This window comes from Geotrypetes seraphini, chromosome 15, assembly GCF_902459505.1.
Source record: "Geotrypetes seraphini chromosome 15, aGeoSer1.1, whole genome shotgun sequence".
Taxonomy (NCBI): domain Eukaryota; kingdom Metazoa; phylum Chordata; class Amphibia; order Gymnophiona; family Dermophiidae; genus Geotrypetes; species Geotrypetes seraphini.
Window position 1 is genome coordinate 27,983,457 of NC_047098.1, and position 12,755 is coordinate 27,996,211.

General features: G+C 44.3%; 1 protein-coding gene across 4 annotated transcripts; it reads left to right on the plus strand.

The window, feature by feature from the left end:
• Window positions 1-923: 923 nt before the first annotated feature.
• Window positions 924-12,555, plus strand: AGTRAP (angiotensin II receptor associated protein). Of its 4 annotated transcripts, none has more exons than XM_033922935.1 (6): window positions 924-1,066; window positions 5,312-5,346; window positions 7,054-7,165; window positions 8,473-8,689; window positions 11,588-11,620; window positions 11,916-12,555. In XM_033922935.1, exons 1-6 carry the CDS (start codon window positions 1,040-1,042, stop codon window positions 12,020-12,022), a joined length of 531 nt encoding a protein of 176 aa, XP_033778826.1. In that variant the 5' UTR covers window positions 924-1,039; the 3' UTR covers window positions 12,023-12,555. The 4 variants fall into 4 exon arrangements, with proteins under 4 accessions (XP_033778826.1, XP_033778825.1, XP_033778824.1 ...); XM_033922934.1 differs by having other exon boundaries at window positions 925-1,066; window positions 11,585-11,620; XM_033922933.1 differs by having other exon boundaries at window positions 926-1,066; window positions 11,913-12,555.
• The last annotated feature ends 200 nt before the right edge of the window (window positions 12,556-12,755 follow it).

Below are 12,755 nucleotides of genomic sequence, written 5' to 3' on the forward strand. Positions count from 1 at the left end.
CACACCTATACTTGACATAACAACATAGCATTTGCTGGTAGTTCTCTGCCTCTCCTATCCACCCATGATATGCGTGCCTAAGGCGTAGCTTTTCTTGGCACATGCGCACGTTTATGCCTCTTTCCGTGGACTATTCTGCGCATGTGCCAATCACTATCACCAACAATTGATCTCATGTAAATCTGGCAACTCTCCGCAAACCTCATTTGCATGCGTGGCTCTTTGAGAATTGCTTGTCTTTTTTTATTCATTACATTTACGGTCAATACAATGACCCATTAGATTTTAACGGCGATAGAGAATTTGGCCCTCAGAGGCCACAGAGCTGCCAAGTTACCCAGTTCCAGGAGGAAAATTTGGGGCTTGTTCTGGACTTATGACAAGGCCAATTGGATGCAGAACAGCGCTGATTTTAAAGTGTAGGGGGGGGGGGGGGTTCGAGGATGCTACACCACTGACTTGCCTACCCCACCCCAACAAATAAGAGGAGAAAGTGAACTGGGAACAATTTTCCCACCCCCTCTGTATTTTTACTCCCTTTCTGGCCACACAGCTTTCACAAATCTTGGTACAGCATTGCCTCAAGTCTTTGTAATTTCTCAGCGTTCTGCCCAGACATCAAATATGGAACGCCGGTATATGGTAGTATAAGTCAAGATTAGCTCATCCCCGATGCTGTTCTGTAAAGGAAATCTTCCTGGGGGGGGGGGGGGAATCATATGCACAGTGTTGTATCCTCTCTTTTCATGGCCCCGAAAAATATCCTGCACTCGCTGCGAGAAACAGTTTAACAACAATGTAAACAAATCAGGGAAATTAAGACACGTGCATTTATTTTTTAAATGAAGGACAAATGCAAGTCGGGGGTCATTTTTAAAAAGCACGGGCAATTCTAATAGGACTACTTTGCGCATGACTTCCAGGGGGGCGTAGGCCTTCTCCTACCAATCGAGCGCTATCACGTGATGCGTCGCCACACTCTCTGCTCACGAGGTCTTTCTCGATGGTCAGGTGAGGGAGGCGCCGATTCGAAGCTGTCATGGAGCTCCCTGCCGTGAGTCTGAAGGTAAGGCCGGCACCGATGAGCTTTGAGTCAGTGGTGTTTATTCCACTGAAGCCGAGCAGGAGCACAAATTGCGTTTCTAAACCCATCCGGGTAGAATATGGGAGGAAAAGAGGAAGTTTTTTGTTGCAGTTTTCTTTACCAACTTGGATTTTAACCCTTTTCACGCTTGATTAGATTCCAGCTCAGCCCATTCCCCATATCCTGCTCCTGTTCCTAGAGTCCAAAGCTGAAACACTAGAATTCTTTAGCTCTGATCTCTTTTTCCCTGTTCCAGAGCTGAAACACCAGAGTAATTCAGCTCTGATCGCTTGGGGTTTTGTTCCTGGTTAGGCACTATTTCCCCCCCCCCCCTAACTCTGCTCCTCATTTCTGGTTTCCTTTGAGTTCTTGTTTTGTGATTGTGCAAGAGTATTTCTTTTGTGCCCTCTCTTCCGTTATCTGTCTCCATCCCTCCTCCAACAAAGTTGCTTCACCTTTCTGTTTTAAGTACAGTAGTCATGAAGCAAACAGGGTATAGCTAAACTGAACACTTTACTGTTGCTAACGACATGGAAGAAGGCTCAACCCCGTTTCTGCTTTTCTTTTAGAGCAGGGGTGTCAAAGTCCCTCCTGGAGGGCCGCAATCCAGTTGGGTTTTCAGGATTTCCCCAATGAATATGCGTGAGATCTATTAGCATACAATGAAAGCAGTGCATGCAAATAAATCTCATGCATTTTCATTGGGGGAAATCCTGAAAACCCGACTGGATTGCGGCCCTCGAGGAGGGACTTTGACAACTCTGTTCTAGAGTCTTGACATGATAGAAATTTGAAACATGAAGAATTTAGTAGCACATATATAAAAAGTGTAGCATACTTGGGAATTAGAGGATATCGGGTATTAGAAAGAGTTATGGATACAGTTCAGGAAGGACAGATTTACAGTACAGTAAACCCCCACAAATTCATGGTTCGCAAATCGCGGCCTCAGTAATTTGCGGTATTTTCCAACCGCCTCTTCCTGCTACTAAAGTCATGCTTGCACCAGTCAGGAGCTGCTTTGACACGCTATCCGGCATATCAAAGCAGCTCCTCATTGGTGTAACCATGACTTTAGTACCAGGAAGAGGGGGTCGGAAAACGTGCCCGGCTTTGTAAGTACAATTCAAGCACCCGCCGGCGCCCCAGCTGCCCTCTCCTGCCTTCGATCAGCTGAAAAACCATATTCATGGTTTTTCAAAATTCATGGGTGTTCCCGGAACGGAACCCCCGTGAATTTAGGGGGAGTACAGTATTTTCACTCTCTGTAATTACATGGCTATGCTATTTTAGAAGCCTTGTTTGTCGTTTCCATGTGTAAATACAGCAGCATGTAAGTACTGATTTCAGAAAGCTGATGTTTACATGAGGAAATCTGCACTGTGTGCCTGATTCTATATACAGTAAAACCTTGGTTTGCGAGCATACTTCGTTCCAGAAGCATGCTTGTAATCCAAAGTCCTCATGTATCAAAGTGAATTTCCCCATAGGAAATAATGGAAACTCAGACAATTCATTCCACAACCCCAAAACTAGTACAAAATACTATAAGTACTCGTATTGCAAGACCTCACTTGTTTAGAACAGTCACTACACTCCTGCAGCGTCAGAGAGAGAAGAACCATCGGCTCAGTTGTGATGTGTGTATACTGTAAGTATTTGTATTGCAAGACATTGCTTGTATATCAAGTTAAAATTTAATAAAATGTTTTGCTTGTCTTGCAAAACACTTGCAAACCAAGTTACTTGAAATCCAAGGTTTTACTGTATCTTGTTTTGTGCAGGGTAGGGAGCTGGCTTACCTGAAGATTACAAAGATTTTTTCTTATAAATTGGAATGGGGGAGGAAACAGCCAGGGAATGGTGGCTGTCTGTGGAGTCAAAAGTATAATTCCTAATATTAGCACTACTTCTGGAGGCAGTTAACATAGTCTAAACAGCATCAGATAGTCCATATTTGGTCTCCTGTGGAAAAAAAGGAGGTTTAAAAAAGGTTTGGATAATTTCCTTAAACAAGTCCATAAGCCATTATTGAGATGGACTTGGGAAATAGTATAGCAAGTTAGGAATGAATGATTCCTGACTTGCTATACTAATAATTTGGTTCTTTTAGCAAATATAGCTCATGAATATCCATTAAAGATTGCTTGAAATCCAGACCATGAGAGTGCTTGGGAATTACTTTTGGAACTCACATTTTAACCCCCTCTTATCTCCAGGGCCGGATTAATGAATAGGCCCAGTAGGCACGTGCCTTGGGCCCGAAATAGTCAGGGGGGCCCACTGAAGGACGACTTACCATGCCATTTTTTTTTTTTCAGACGGCAACGGGACCCCTTTCCCTCCCTCCATGGCAACGGGCCCCCACCCTACGATGACAACAACAATGCCACCCCACCCCTTGGCATCGATGGTCGGCAACGCAGCCAACCACTGGCATCAATGGCAACGTGGCCAACGCAGAAGGTCCCATGATGAATGCGTCTGCCGGTACATCCCCCTCCGATGTCACTTACTTCTTCCGGCAAACACAGTCATCGTGGGATCTTCGTGGAGCTAAGCCAGCTGTGTTAACGCCAATGCCAGGGGGAGGCCGTGTTGCCATCCATCGATGTTGGGGGGGGCGATGTTGTTGTCATCATCGATGCCGGGTGGGGGCCCATTGCCGTTGCTGGGGGGGTGCATTTCTGTTGCTGTGTGGAAAGGGTGATGGAGGGAGAGAAAGGGGCAGATGCTGATGGAATTGGTGTGCAGAGAAAGGGGGAAAACAAGGGGGAAGGATACTGAATGGATTTAGGTTGAGGGAAAGAAAGGGGGCTAGTGTTGATGGAATTGGTATGCAGGGAAAGGGGGGAGACAAGTGGGAAGGATACTGGATGGATTTAGGTTGGAGGGAAAGAAAGGGGCAGATGCTGATGGAATTGGTGTACAGGGAAAGGGGGAAAACATAAGGGGGAAGGATACTGGATGGATTTAGGTTGGTGGGAAAGAAAGGGGGCAGATGCTGATGGAAGTGGGGGAAGGAAAGAGTGAAATGCCAGACCGTGTGGGTGTGGGAGAGGGAAGGAGAGGAGAGGAGAGAGATGCCAGATCATTGGAGGAGGGAATGGAAGAAGATGGATGCCAGACCAATGGGGGTGAAGGGAAAGATGGAAAGGGGGAGGCATTCAGTTTCTGGAAGTGGCATAGAAAGAAAGAAGATGAAAGGAAGAGAGTGACAAAAAGATGAGGAGAGCAGAAACCAAAGAAGACAAAGGTAGAAAAAAAATTTCTATTTATTTATTTTTTTGCTTTAGGGGACATGCATCGCTGTTGCATTGTAAGCAGAGTCCAGCTTCTTGGTGGTTCAATTTAACCTTTGTCTACATATTTCTATTTTATCCCCCCTTTTTACAAAACTGTAGAGCATTTTTTTTAGCGCCGGCCATGGTGGTAACAGCTCTGATGCTCAGAATTCTATGAGCATCTGAGCTGTTACCATCGTGGCTAAAAACCATACTACAGTTTTGTAAAAGGGGGAGAGGTTAGTTTGTGATTACATATTCCATACTAGGCGAAGGTGTTTTCTGTGTTCTGTGTGATTGAAAGTCATGTTGTTTTGTTAGCGTTGACTAGCCTTGTTTGGCAAAATGCATTGGGCATGGTTCTTGGGAGCACCTTGAATAAACCTAATTTGAATCTCCTTATTTTCTGCCAATCTTCTTTTGTTTCACATTGGTTTCTTTGGTGGACTGCTTGCCTTGTTGTTTCGTTGCAAGTTAACATACATGGAGTGGAACATATTAGAGGAGTTACAGATTTGGTTGTTTATACATACATATGGGTTACAGTTGGTTGATGTAGAGTGAGGCAGTTAGGTGATGTAAACTTGGTTATTATTATATAGACTTATATTTCAGATAGTATTACTGCTTTACAATATATTTGAACACTTTTATATACATATTGAAAGGGTTTAGAGTTAATGTCCTGGGTAAGTAGGTGGGAAGGAAGGGGGATTTGTTCAGAGATGTTTGCGGGTTGCATAGAAGAAAAACTGCGCACTGGTATGCTAAACTTTGTTTGTTTTGAATTTAAAAAAAAAGAAATATAAGTGGAAATAAAGAAGTAAATAAGAAAACAGATAAATCAGGGTGGGGGTGGGGCAGGCCCAAGGGGGCCCAGTGTACTTGTGTGCCTAGGGGCCCTCGAAGAATTAATCCTGCCCTGCTTATCTCTGTTCTACAGGCAATTGTCCTGATACACTGGGTGCTGACTATCTGGTAAGTATGATTGCATGGAGCAGTGTTAAGAGTTTTCACGTACAGGCTAAACATATCGGGGCTGATTCTATAAATGGCGCCTAACTCCTAGGCACTGTTCATCACGGCTGTCAATCAACCACTTGGCATCATTTATACAATTGCACCTAGCGACACCTAACTTGACAGGTACCAATAGGCGCCATTATGGTAGGTGCCAGTATATTAGGCCAGGGTTTTTCTGGCCTTAATGGTGCCAAGGTCATATCGTGCTTATTCTCTGCCCTTAACCATGTCCATTTTACAGGTAGGCATCATTATGCACAAGTAGGTGCTATGACTTAGGCGCGCAGATTTAATTATTGTTTTTAAATGTTTTTTAAAATGATGTTCTAATGGTGTTTTCAATTAAAATGCCAATTAGCCTAATTTTAAATACAGTGGAACCTTGGTTTACGAGCATAATTCGTTCCATAAACATGCTCGTAAACCAAATTGCTCGTATATCAAAGCAAGTTTCCCCATAGGAAGTAAGGGAAATTTGCTTTGATTGGTTCTACCTCCTCCCCCCCCCACCCCCCGAGGCTACCGGCGCTGCTCCATTCCCCCCCCTTGAGGAATCCGACGCTGTTCCAAACCCCTCCCCGCGATCCGGCATGCCCCCCCCCCCTCCACCGCGATCCTACTTCCCCCCCCTGAGCACGTCAATGACACTTCCTTTACCCTGACTTGGCACCAGTGCCAGTGCCCGAAGATCCTCCCTCTTCTGGCGCGGCCTGGGCTGTGCGGTGCGTTGGAGATCCTCCCTCTTCTGGTCTGGGCTGGGCTGGACTGGACTGGCTTTGAGCATTTGCGCATGCTCAAAGCCTTCTGGTCTTGCTCTCTCCGAGATTGAGAGCGAGACCAGAAGGCTTTGAGCATGTGCAAATGTTCAAAGCCAGTCCAGCCCAGCCCATCCAGAAGAGAGAGGATCTTCAACGCACCGCCCAGCCCAGGCCGCGCCAGAAGAGGGAGGATCTTCGGGCACCGGCACTGGTGCCAAGTCGGGGTAAAGGAAGTGTCTTTGACGTGCTCGGGGGTTGAAGTATGATCGCGGTGGAGGGGAGGCAACGCGAGTGGGGGGTGGATGCCGGTTCGCAGGGAGGGAAGCCAGATCGCGGGGGAGGGGTATGGAGCAGCGTCGGATTCCTCAAGGGGGGGGGGAAGGGAGGATCTCTGACGCATCACCCAGCCCAGGCCGCACCAGAAGAGGGAGGATCTTCTGGCACCGGCATTGGTGCCCAGTGGGGGTAAGGGATGTCATTGCCATGCTCGAGGGGGGGATGTAGGATCGCGGGGGGGGGGCGGCAGACGCGAGCGGGGGGATGCCGGATCGCTGGGGGGGGGGGGGGGGGGGGGCGCTCGTACAGCAAGGCAAGCTCGGTTTACGAGGCACCAAGTTTGCAAATGTTTTGCTCGCCTTGCAAAACACTCGCAAACCGGTGCACTCGTAAACCGAGGTACCACTGTATTAAGTTTTGTGCGGAATTCAGCTAGGCACCATTTATAGAATCCTCCCCATCATGAATGAGTTGGGGAAGATGATACTATAAGGGAAGGATATGGTATGGTTCAGGTCGACTTCTTCCTCCCCACAAGTTTTGTATCTACATTGCTCATTCACGAGTAGTACTGGGGTTTTCCCTATTTAACCTACCTGTGCTCTGATTGCTCATCTTCTCTTTGCAGGGCATGTATGTATACCTGGTTGCCCCTTGCCTATACCTGGGGTAATTTCACTGTGTTGGCAATGGGAGTTTGGGCAATGGCACAGAGAGACTCCATCGATGCCATTTCAACTGTGAGTTAAGCAATTCATTCATTTCCATCCCTAAACATATATCTTTCTCCGTCTGTTTGAAGTTGAAAAATGAGAGTGGCCTGAGAATAGGATTGATTTATTTAATTTAGGATCTGCACTAGAGTAAAATTCTTATGAAGATTGAAGGTCCCATGGTGTAAGTGATAAATTGTAATGGCTTTGCATAGTCTAGGATTTTTTTTAGTTTTAGATTTAGTTAAATATCATTGCTATTTGTCATTATTATTTATAGGTAGAATGGAATAGAATGGTGAAGGATTTGAAAATGCTTTCAGGATTTGCTTTCCAGGGATGAAATGTGCTTGCTGCCCCACTCCTATCAATAATAATATTTAAGAGGGAAGGGTAAATGATGATTGAATCTTTTTGTCTGTGGAAAGTACACAGTTCCCATCCTACCTATGCTTTCAAAAAGTTCAGACTAGGGAACAATCAGTGAAGTTACATGGAAAAAGTAGGACATATTTTTTTCATTCAATGAATAATTAAGCTCTGGAACTTGTTACCAGAGCATGTGGTAACAGTAGTTAGCATTTCTGGGTTTAAAAAATGGTTTGAGAAGTTAATGGATGAAAGGTTCAAAGTGTGCTATTGAGACACATGGGGGAAGTCACTGCTTGCCCTGGGATCAAAAGCATTGAATGTTTGATGTTTTTTTGGTTTCTGTCAGGAACTTGTGGCCTGGCTTGGCTACCGTTTTGAAGCAGGAAATGGCTGGATGGACCATTGATTTGACCCAGTATGGCTGTCCCTATGTTCTTATGTCCTACTAGCCTTTGTTGCCTCCCACTCATCCATTTTCTGACCCTGTTAGTCACTTTAGGATCCATATCAAGTGCCCTCAGTTTATTATGCAGAACCTTGCCAAAGGCCTTGCTGAAATCTAAGTACATCATATTTTGCACTTTTCCCCACTCCAACTCCCTGGAGAAGTTAATGGAGGAAAAGTTCAAAGTGTGCTATTGAGACAGACCTGGGGAAAGCCACTGCTTGCCCTGGGATCGGTAGCATGGAATATTATAGAATTCCCCTGAATAGGTGTAGAACATTTATTTGTAAAATGTTTCAGGTAAATTATTAAGATGAATTGTGCCCACATGGGAATATTGCCAGGTCAGGATATCTGGCATGTAGTTCCCAGCCTTGTCTTCTGCTTTTGTGGAGAGGAGTCTGTATGGATGTTTAGCTCCTTATTTTTGTGTCTTCCATCTAGTAGTATCTAGGAATTTTCTGCATTCAGATTTTGCTCCAGACACTGATTCTTAAATGTTTATTTCTCTCTCCAGTTTCTGATTGGGCTGCTGTTCTCCATTCTCTCCGATATCCTTGTTTTTTCACTGTATTATAAACCTCCAATTACGACAGCAGAAGAATATTATTGGAGGGATTTATTTCGCTTCAGTGTTGGCATGGCTATCCTTAGTCTGCTCATCAAACCTCTGTCCTGCTTTTTCATATATCATATGTATTGTGAGCGAGGTGGTCAGTTCATCATTAGCCTAGGTAAGCATCTGTGTCCTGTGCCCAAGCTGAACAAGAGGCTCACCTTGCTGACTTCCTTCTCTTCTGGGCTTTGATGTATCTACCATGTTTGCATACAGTTATTCATGGTTCACGCCTTCAGCTAGTTAAGGTAGAGTAATGGTTTCCTCTCACTCTTTTTTTTTTTTTTTTTCTATTATCTTCCATTTTTCTTGAAGATAAATCTACTCACAGAAGTAAACTTACTTATGCAGTCTGCTTTTAATTCTAACTCTTCACTATACAAAAAAACCCTTACAAATTGACACTGAAAATCAATTCATTAATACTGGCAGCCATAGCTGCTCAAGTATGGCTGCATCACAGAGAAAAATCTCTGAACTATCCAAGCTCTTGTTAGATCTTTAATGCTCTCTGTTTACTCAAAGCAATCTCTTTTTATTGATGTATCTACAGAATTAGTCGTACTGCATGTATAACCATATAACCACAGAGCAACAGAACCAAAAAGAGGAAGGTCCAACCTTGTCTGCAGTAAAAAAAACAACCAGGAACAAACAAACCAAAACTGCAGATGTGTACAACGATGTAGGCAAATTTTATTGTGACAAACAAACTATATATAAAACCTTTTTACCAAACAGGGGACCCAACACGGTCCGTGTTTCGGACAACCTTCATCAGGGGTCCATGGTAAGTAAAGGTAAAAACATATGTCACAACAAGTATTGGCTGAGAGTTTGGATTTATATTATCCTTTTCAATACTTGTTGTGACATATGTTTTTACCTTTACTTACCATGGACCCCTGATGAAGGTTGTCCGAAACACGGACCGTGTTGGGTCCCCTGTTTGGTAAAAAGGTTTTATATATAGTTTGTTTGTCACAATAAAATTCGCCTACATCGTTGTACACATCTGTAGTTTTGGTTTGTTTGTTCCCGTTTTAACCATATAACCAAACGTTTTACAACATGACATAGACGAAACTTGGACATTGTGACTTAGATCATTTAAAACATGGTCTAAGTCACAAAAACCACCCCAAAGTGACTAGATAAGCACTGCAAACACATAGTACAGACCCCCACACATTACCCCAATGATCACCGCCCCCCCCAATAAAAATCATAATCATAACTGTTAAATTCTGCCTCCAGAACATCTGCACCTGGCAGCCTGGCATAGGAAACCTAGTCGCGCTGCACAGAGGCGTCTTAAATGGTCTTGGGGCTGGGTTAGGGACCCATGCCCATAAGCCACTGTAATGACTGCATTGATGGTGAAACGTGCACTCCCCTAAAATCCCCCAAAACCCTTTTGTACTGCCCTATAAGTGGCTCCTGCAGCCATAAGGGCTATTGGGGTGGTAGATAGGTGGGTCTAGGAGATTCTAGAGGTGGTTTGGGGGGCTCACCATTACCTATAAGGGAGCTGTAGTTAGATGATTACTTGGCACCCTTTTTGTGAAGTTCACAGCAGTGCCCTGTAAGGTAGCCCACTGTTTAGTGCCCTGTCCATCACTTTTCAGACCCCTCCCATGTCCAAAAGGTCTGTTTCTAGGTGGTTTGGACGTGGACGAAAAGTTGGACGAAAATGTGGTATAAAGATGGGCGATCTGGCGACTGGACGTATAGATAGACGATTTCCGAAAACAATTATTTTTGGGACGTATTTTTCAAAGATGTGTAATACGTTGTTTTCTACTTTGGACGACTTGCGACTTAGACGAAAACAGACATAGATGTTCCTTTCGATTATGCCCCTCATGCTCTTTAAGCATCACAAACACTTTTCAACTCGCACCTGGCTGGCAGCCACTTAAAATGCCCATGTGCAAAGAAAGCTTCATTTTGAATCCTGTCTTAGGGACGTATTGGAACTTGAGCACACCAACGCACTGTTAGTTCACTGAAAAAATCAATTAAATGTTAGATGGATTTTGTCTCTGTGATGTAGCCATTCTTGAGCAACTGCAGCTGCCAGTCATGTTGCACATGGGCATTAAAGCTTCATATAAAAAAAAAGCTCAGTGCTGATATTTAGAGAGTTAGAGAACCATTCAGTAACACTGAACATAAGAACATAAAAACATAAAAAGTTGCCTCCGCTGGGTCAGACCAGAGGTCCATCGCGCCCATCAGCCCGCACCCGCGGCGGCCCATCAGGTCTATGACCTGTCAGGTATTCCTTGACTTAGCCCTGTAATCCCCCTTTTTCTTCTATCTATACTCTTCCTAACCTATCTCTACTTTTATCTATACCCCTCAATCCCCCTATCCTTCAGGAATCTATCCAATCCCTCTTTGAATCCCCGTAGAGTGCTCTGCCCTATCACAACCTCCAGGAGTGCGTTCCATGTGTCCACCACTCTGGGTGAAGAAGAACTTCCTGGCATTGGCAGCTTGGAAGGAAAAGTCCATTAACCATTATTAAAGTAGATCCAGAGAAGGCTACTCTTTATCTCTGGGGTTGGTAGAATAGAATCGTGCTGTTTTTTGGGATTCTGCCAGAATTGGATTGGCCACTGTTGGACACAGAATCTCTGGTCTGACTCAGTATGGCAATCCTTATGTTCTTTCCATGCTTTTCTCCTTTTAGTTCTATGGAAACCATAGTTTCTGGACCATTTGTATCCCTTTTTAATCCATGGTATGCTTATGATTGAGCCTTAAACAAAAAATTGACTTTTTAATCCATGGTATGCTTATGGTTGAGCCTTAAACAAAAAATTGACTTTTAAATATCAAAGTCTTGGCCTATCTCCTTCTGTTGGATTTGATGACAGTGAGTGTTTGTACCAGTATCTGGTGCTAGCAGAAGGCCAAGCTTTGCCGTCATTAACTCCTTTTTGAGGACAGAACTGTTATGTTCATTTTCTGATATTCCCATGTAATAGTGTCTTTCTTCCCCTAGCAGGTTTCACTACTGGGAATCGGGATCATAGTGCAAGTACGTACCAATCTATTGATCATCGGAGCGTACCAACAGAACAGATCAATAAGACAGCTCCTAGTCTTTGAGATCTCATCCCAGCACCATCTTTCTGAATTTTAAATATCAAAGTCTTGGCCTATCTCCTTCTGTTGGACTTGATGACATTGAGTGTTGTACCAGTATCTGGTGCTAGCGGGCCAAGCTTTGCTGTCATTAACTCCTTTTTAGGGAAAGATTCCTTTTTGAGGACAGAACCATTATGTTCATTTTCTGATATTCCCATGTAACAGTGTCTTTCTTACCCTAGCAGGTTTCGCTACTGGGAATCGGGATCATAGTGCAAGTGCGTACCAATCTATTGATCATCAGAGCGTACCAACAGAACAGGTCAATAAGACAGCTCCTGGTCTTTATTGAGATCTCATCCCAGCACCATCTTTCTGAATTTTCTCATCTGTATCTCAAGCCAGGACTAGCAAATCACAAGAGGCTGTACATAGCTGTGGAATCTGCTGCATCTGCTCATGGTGCCTGAACCAGTTTAGCCCTTGCAAAATGGACATCCCAATACAACGGAGGACTTTTGAGCAAGTTTTGGAGATAGCAATTCATACTAGCATTGGATTCATTGGGGAACAGAGCTAGGAGGTTAAGGGAGGAGAAAAACAGTTGGTGTTAGGTGGGTGGGAAGAAGAGGAGGAAATAGATTAGCTCTTTATTGTTTATTGAAAGCTGATATACCGCTTTTTGGAGGGTTTGGGGTGAGGGTGGAAAGAGGGGAGATAGTAGCCCTTGTAATTCTCTGCAGGGGAGGAGAGGGATTAGCAGCGATTATAGCTTTGTGTGTCTACAGTGATGTCACAAGGCCTCGTAGTGTATTTGGTTATAGAGCAGGGGTGTCAAAGTCCCTCCTCAAGGGCCACAATCCAGTCGGGTGTTCAGGATTTCCCCAATGAGTGTGCATGAGATCTATTAGCATACAATGAAAGCAATGCATGCAAATAGATCTCATGCATATTCATTGGGGAAATCCTGAAAACCCAACTGGATTGCGGCCCTCAAGGAGGGACATTGACACCCCTGTTATAGAGGCAGAATCTAAATACCTATTAGAGACTTGAGTCTAAATATGTATACCTGAAAAAGGAGC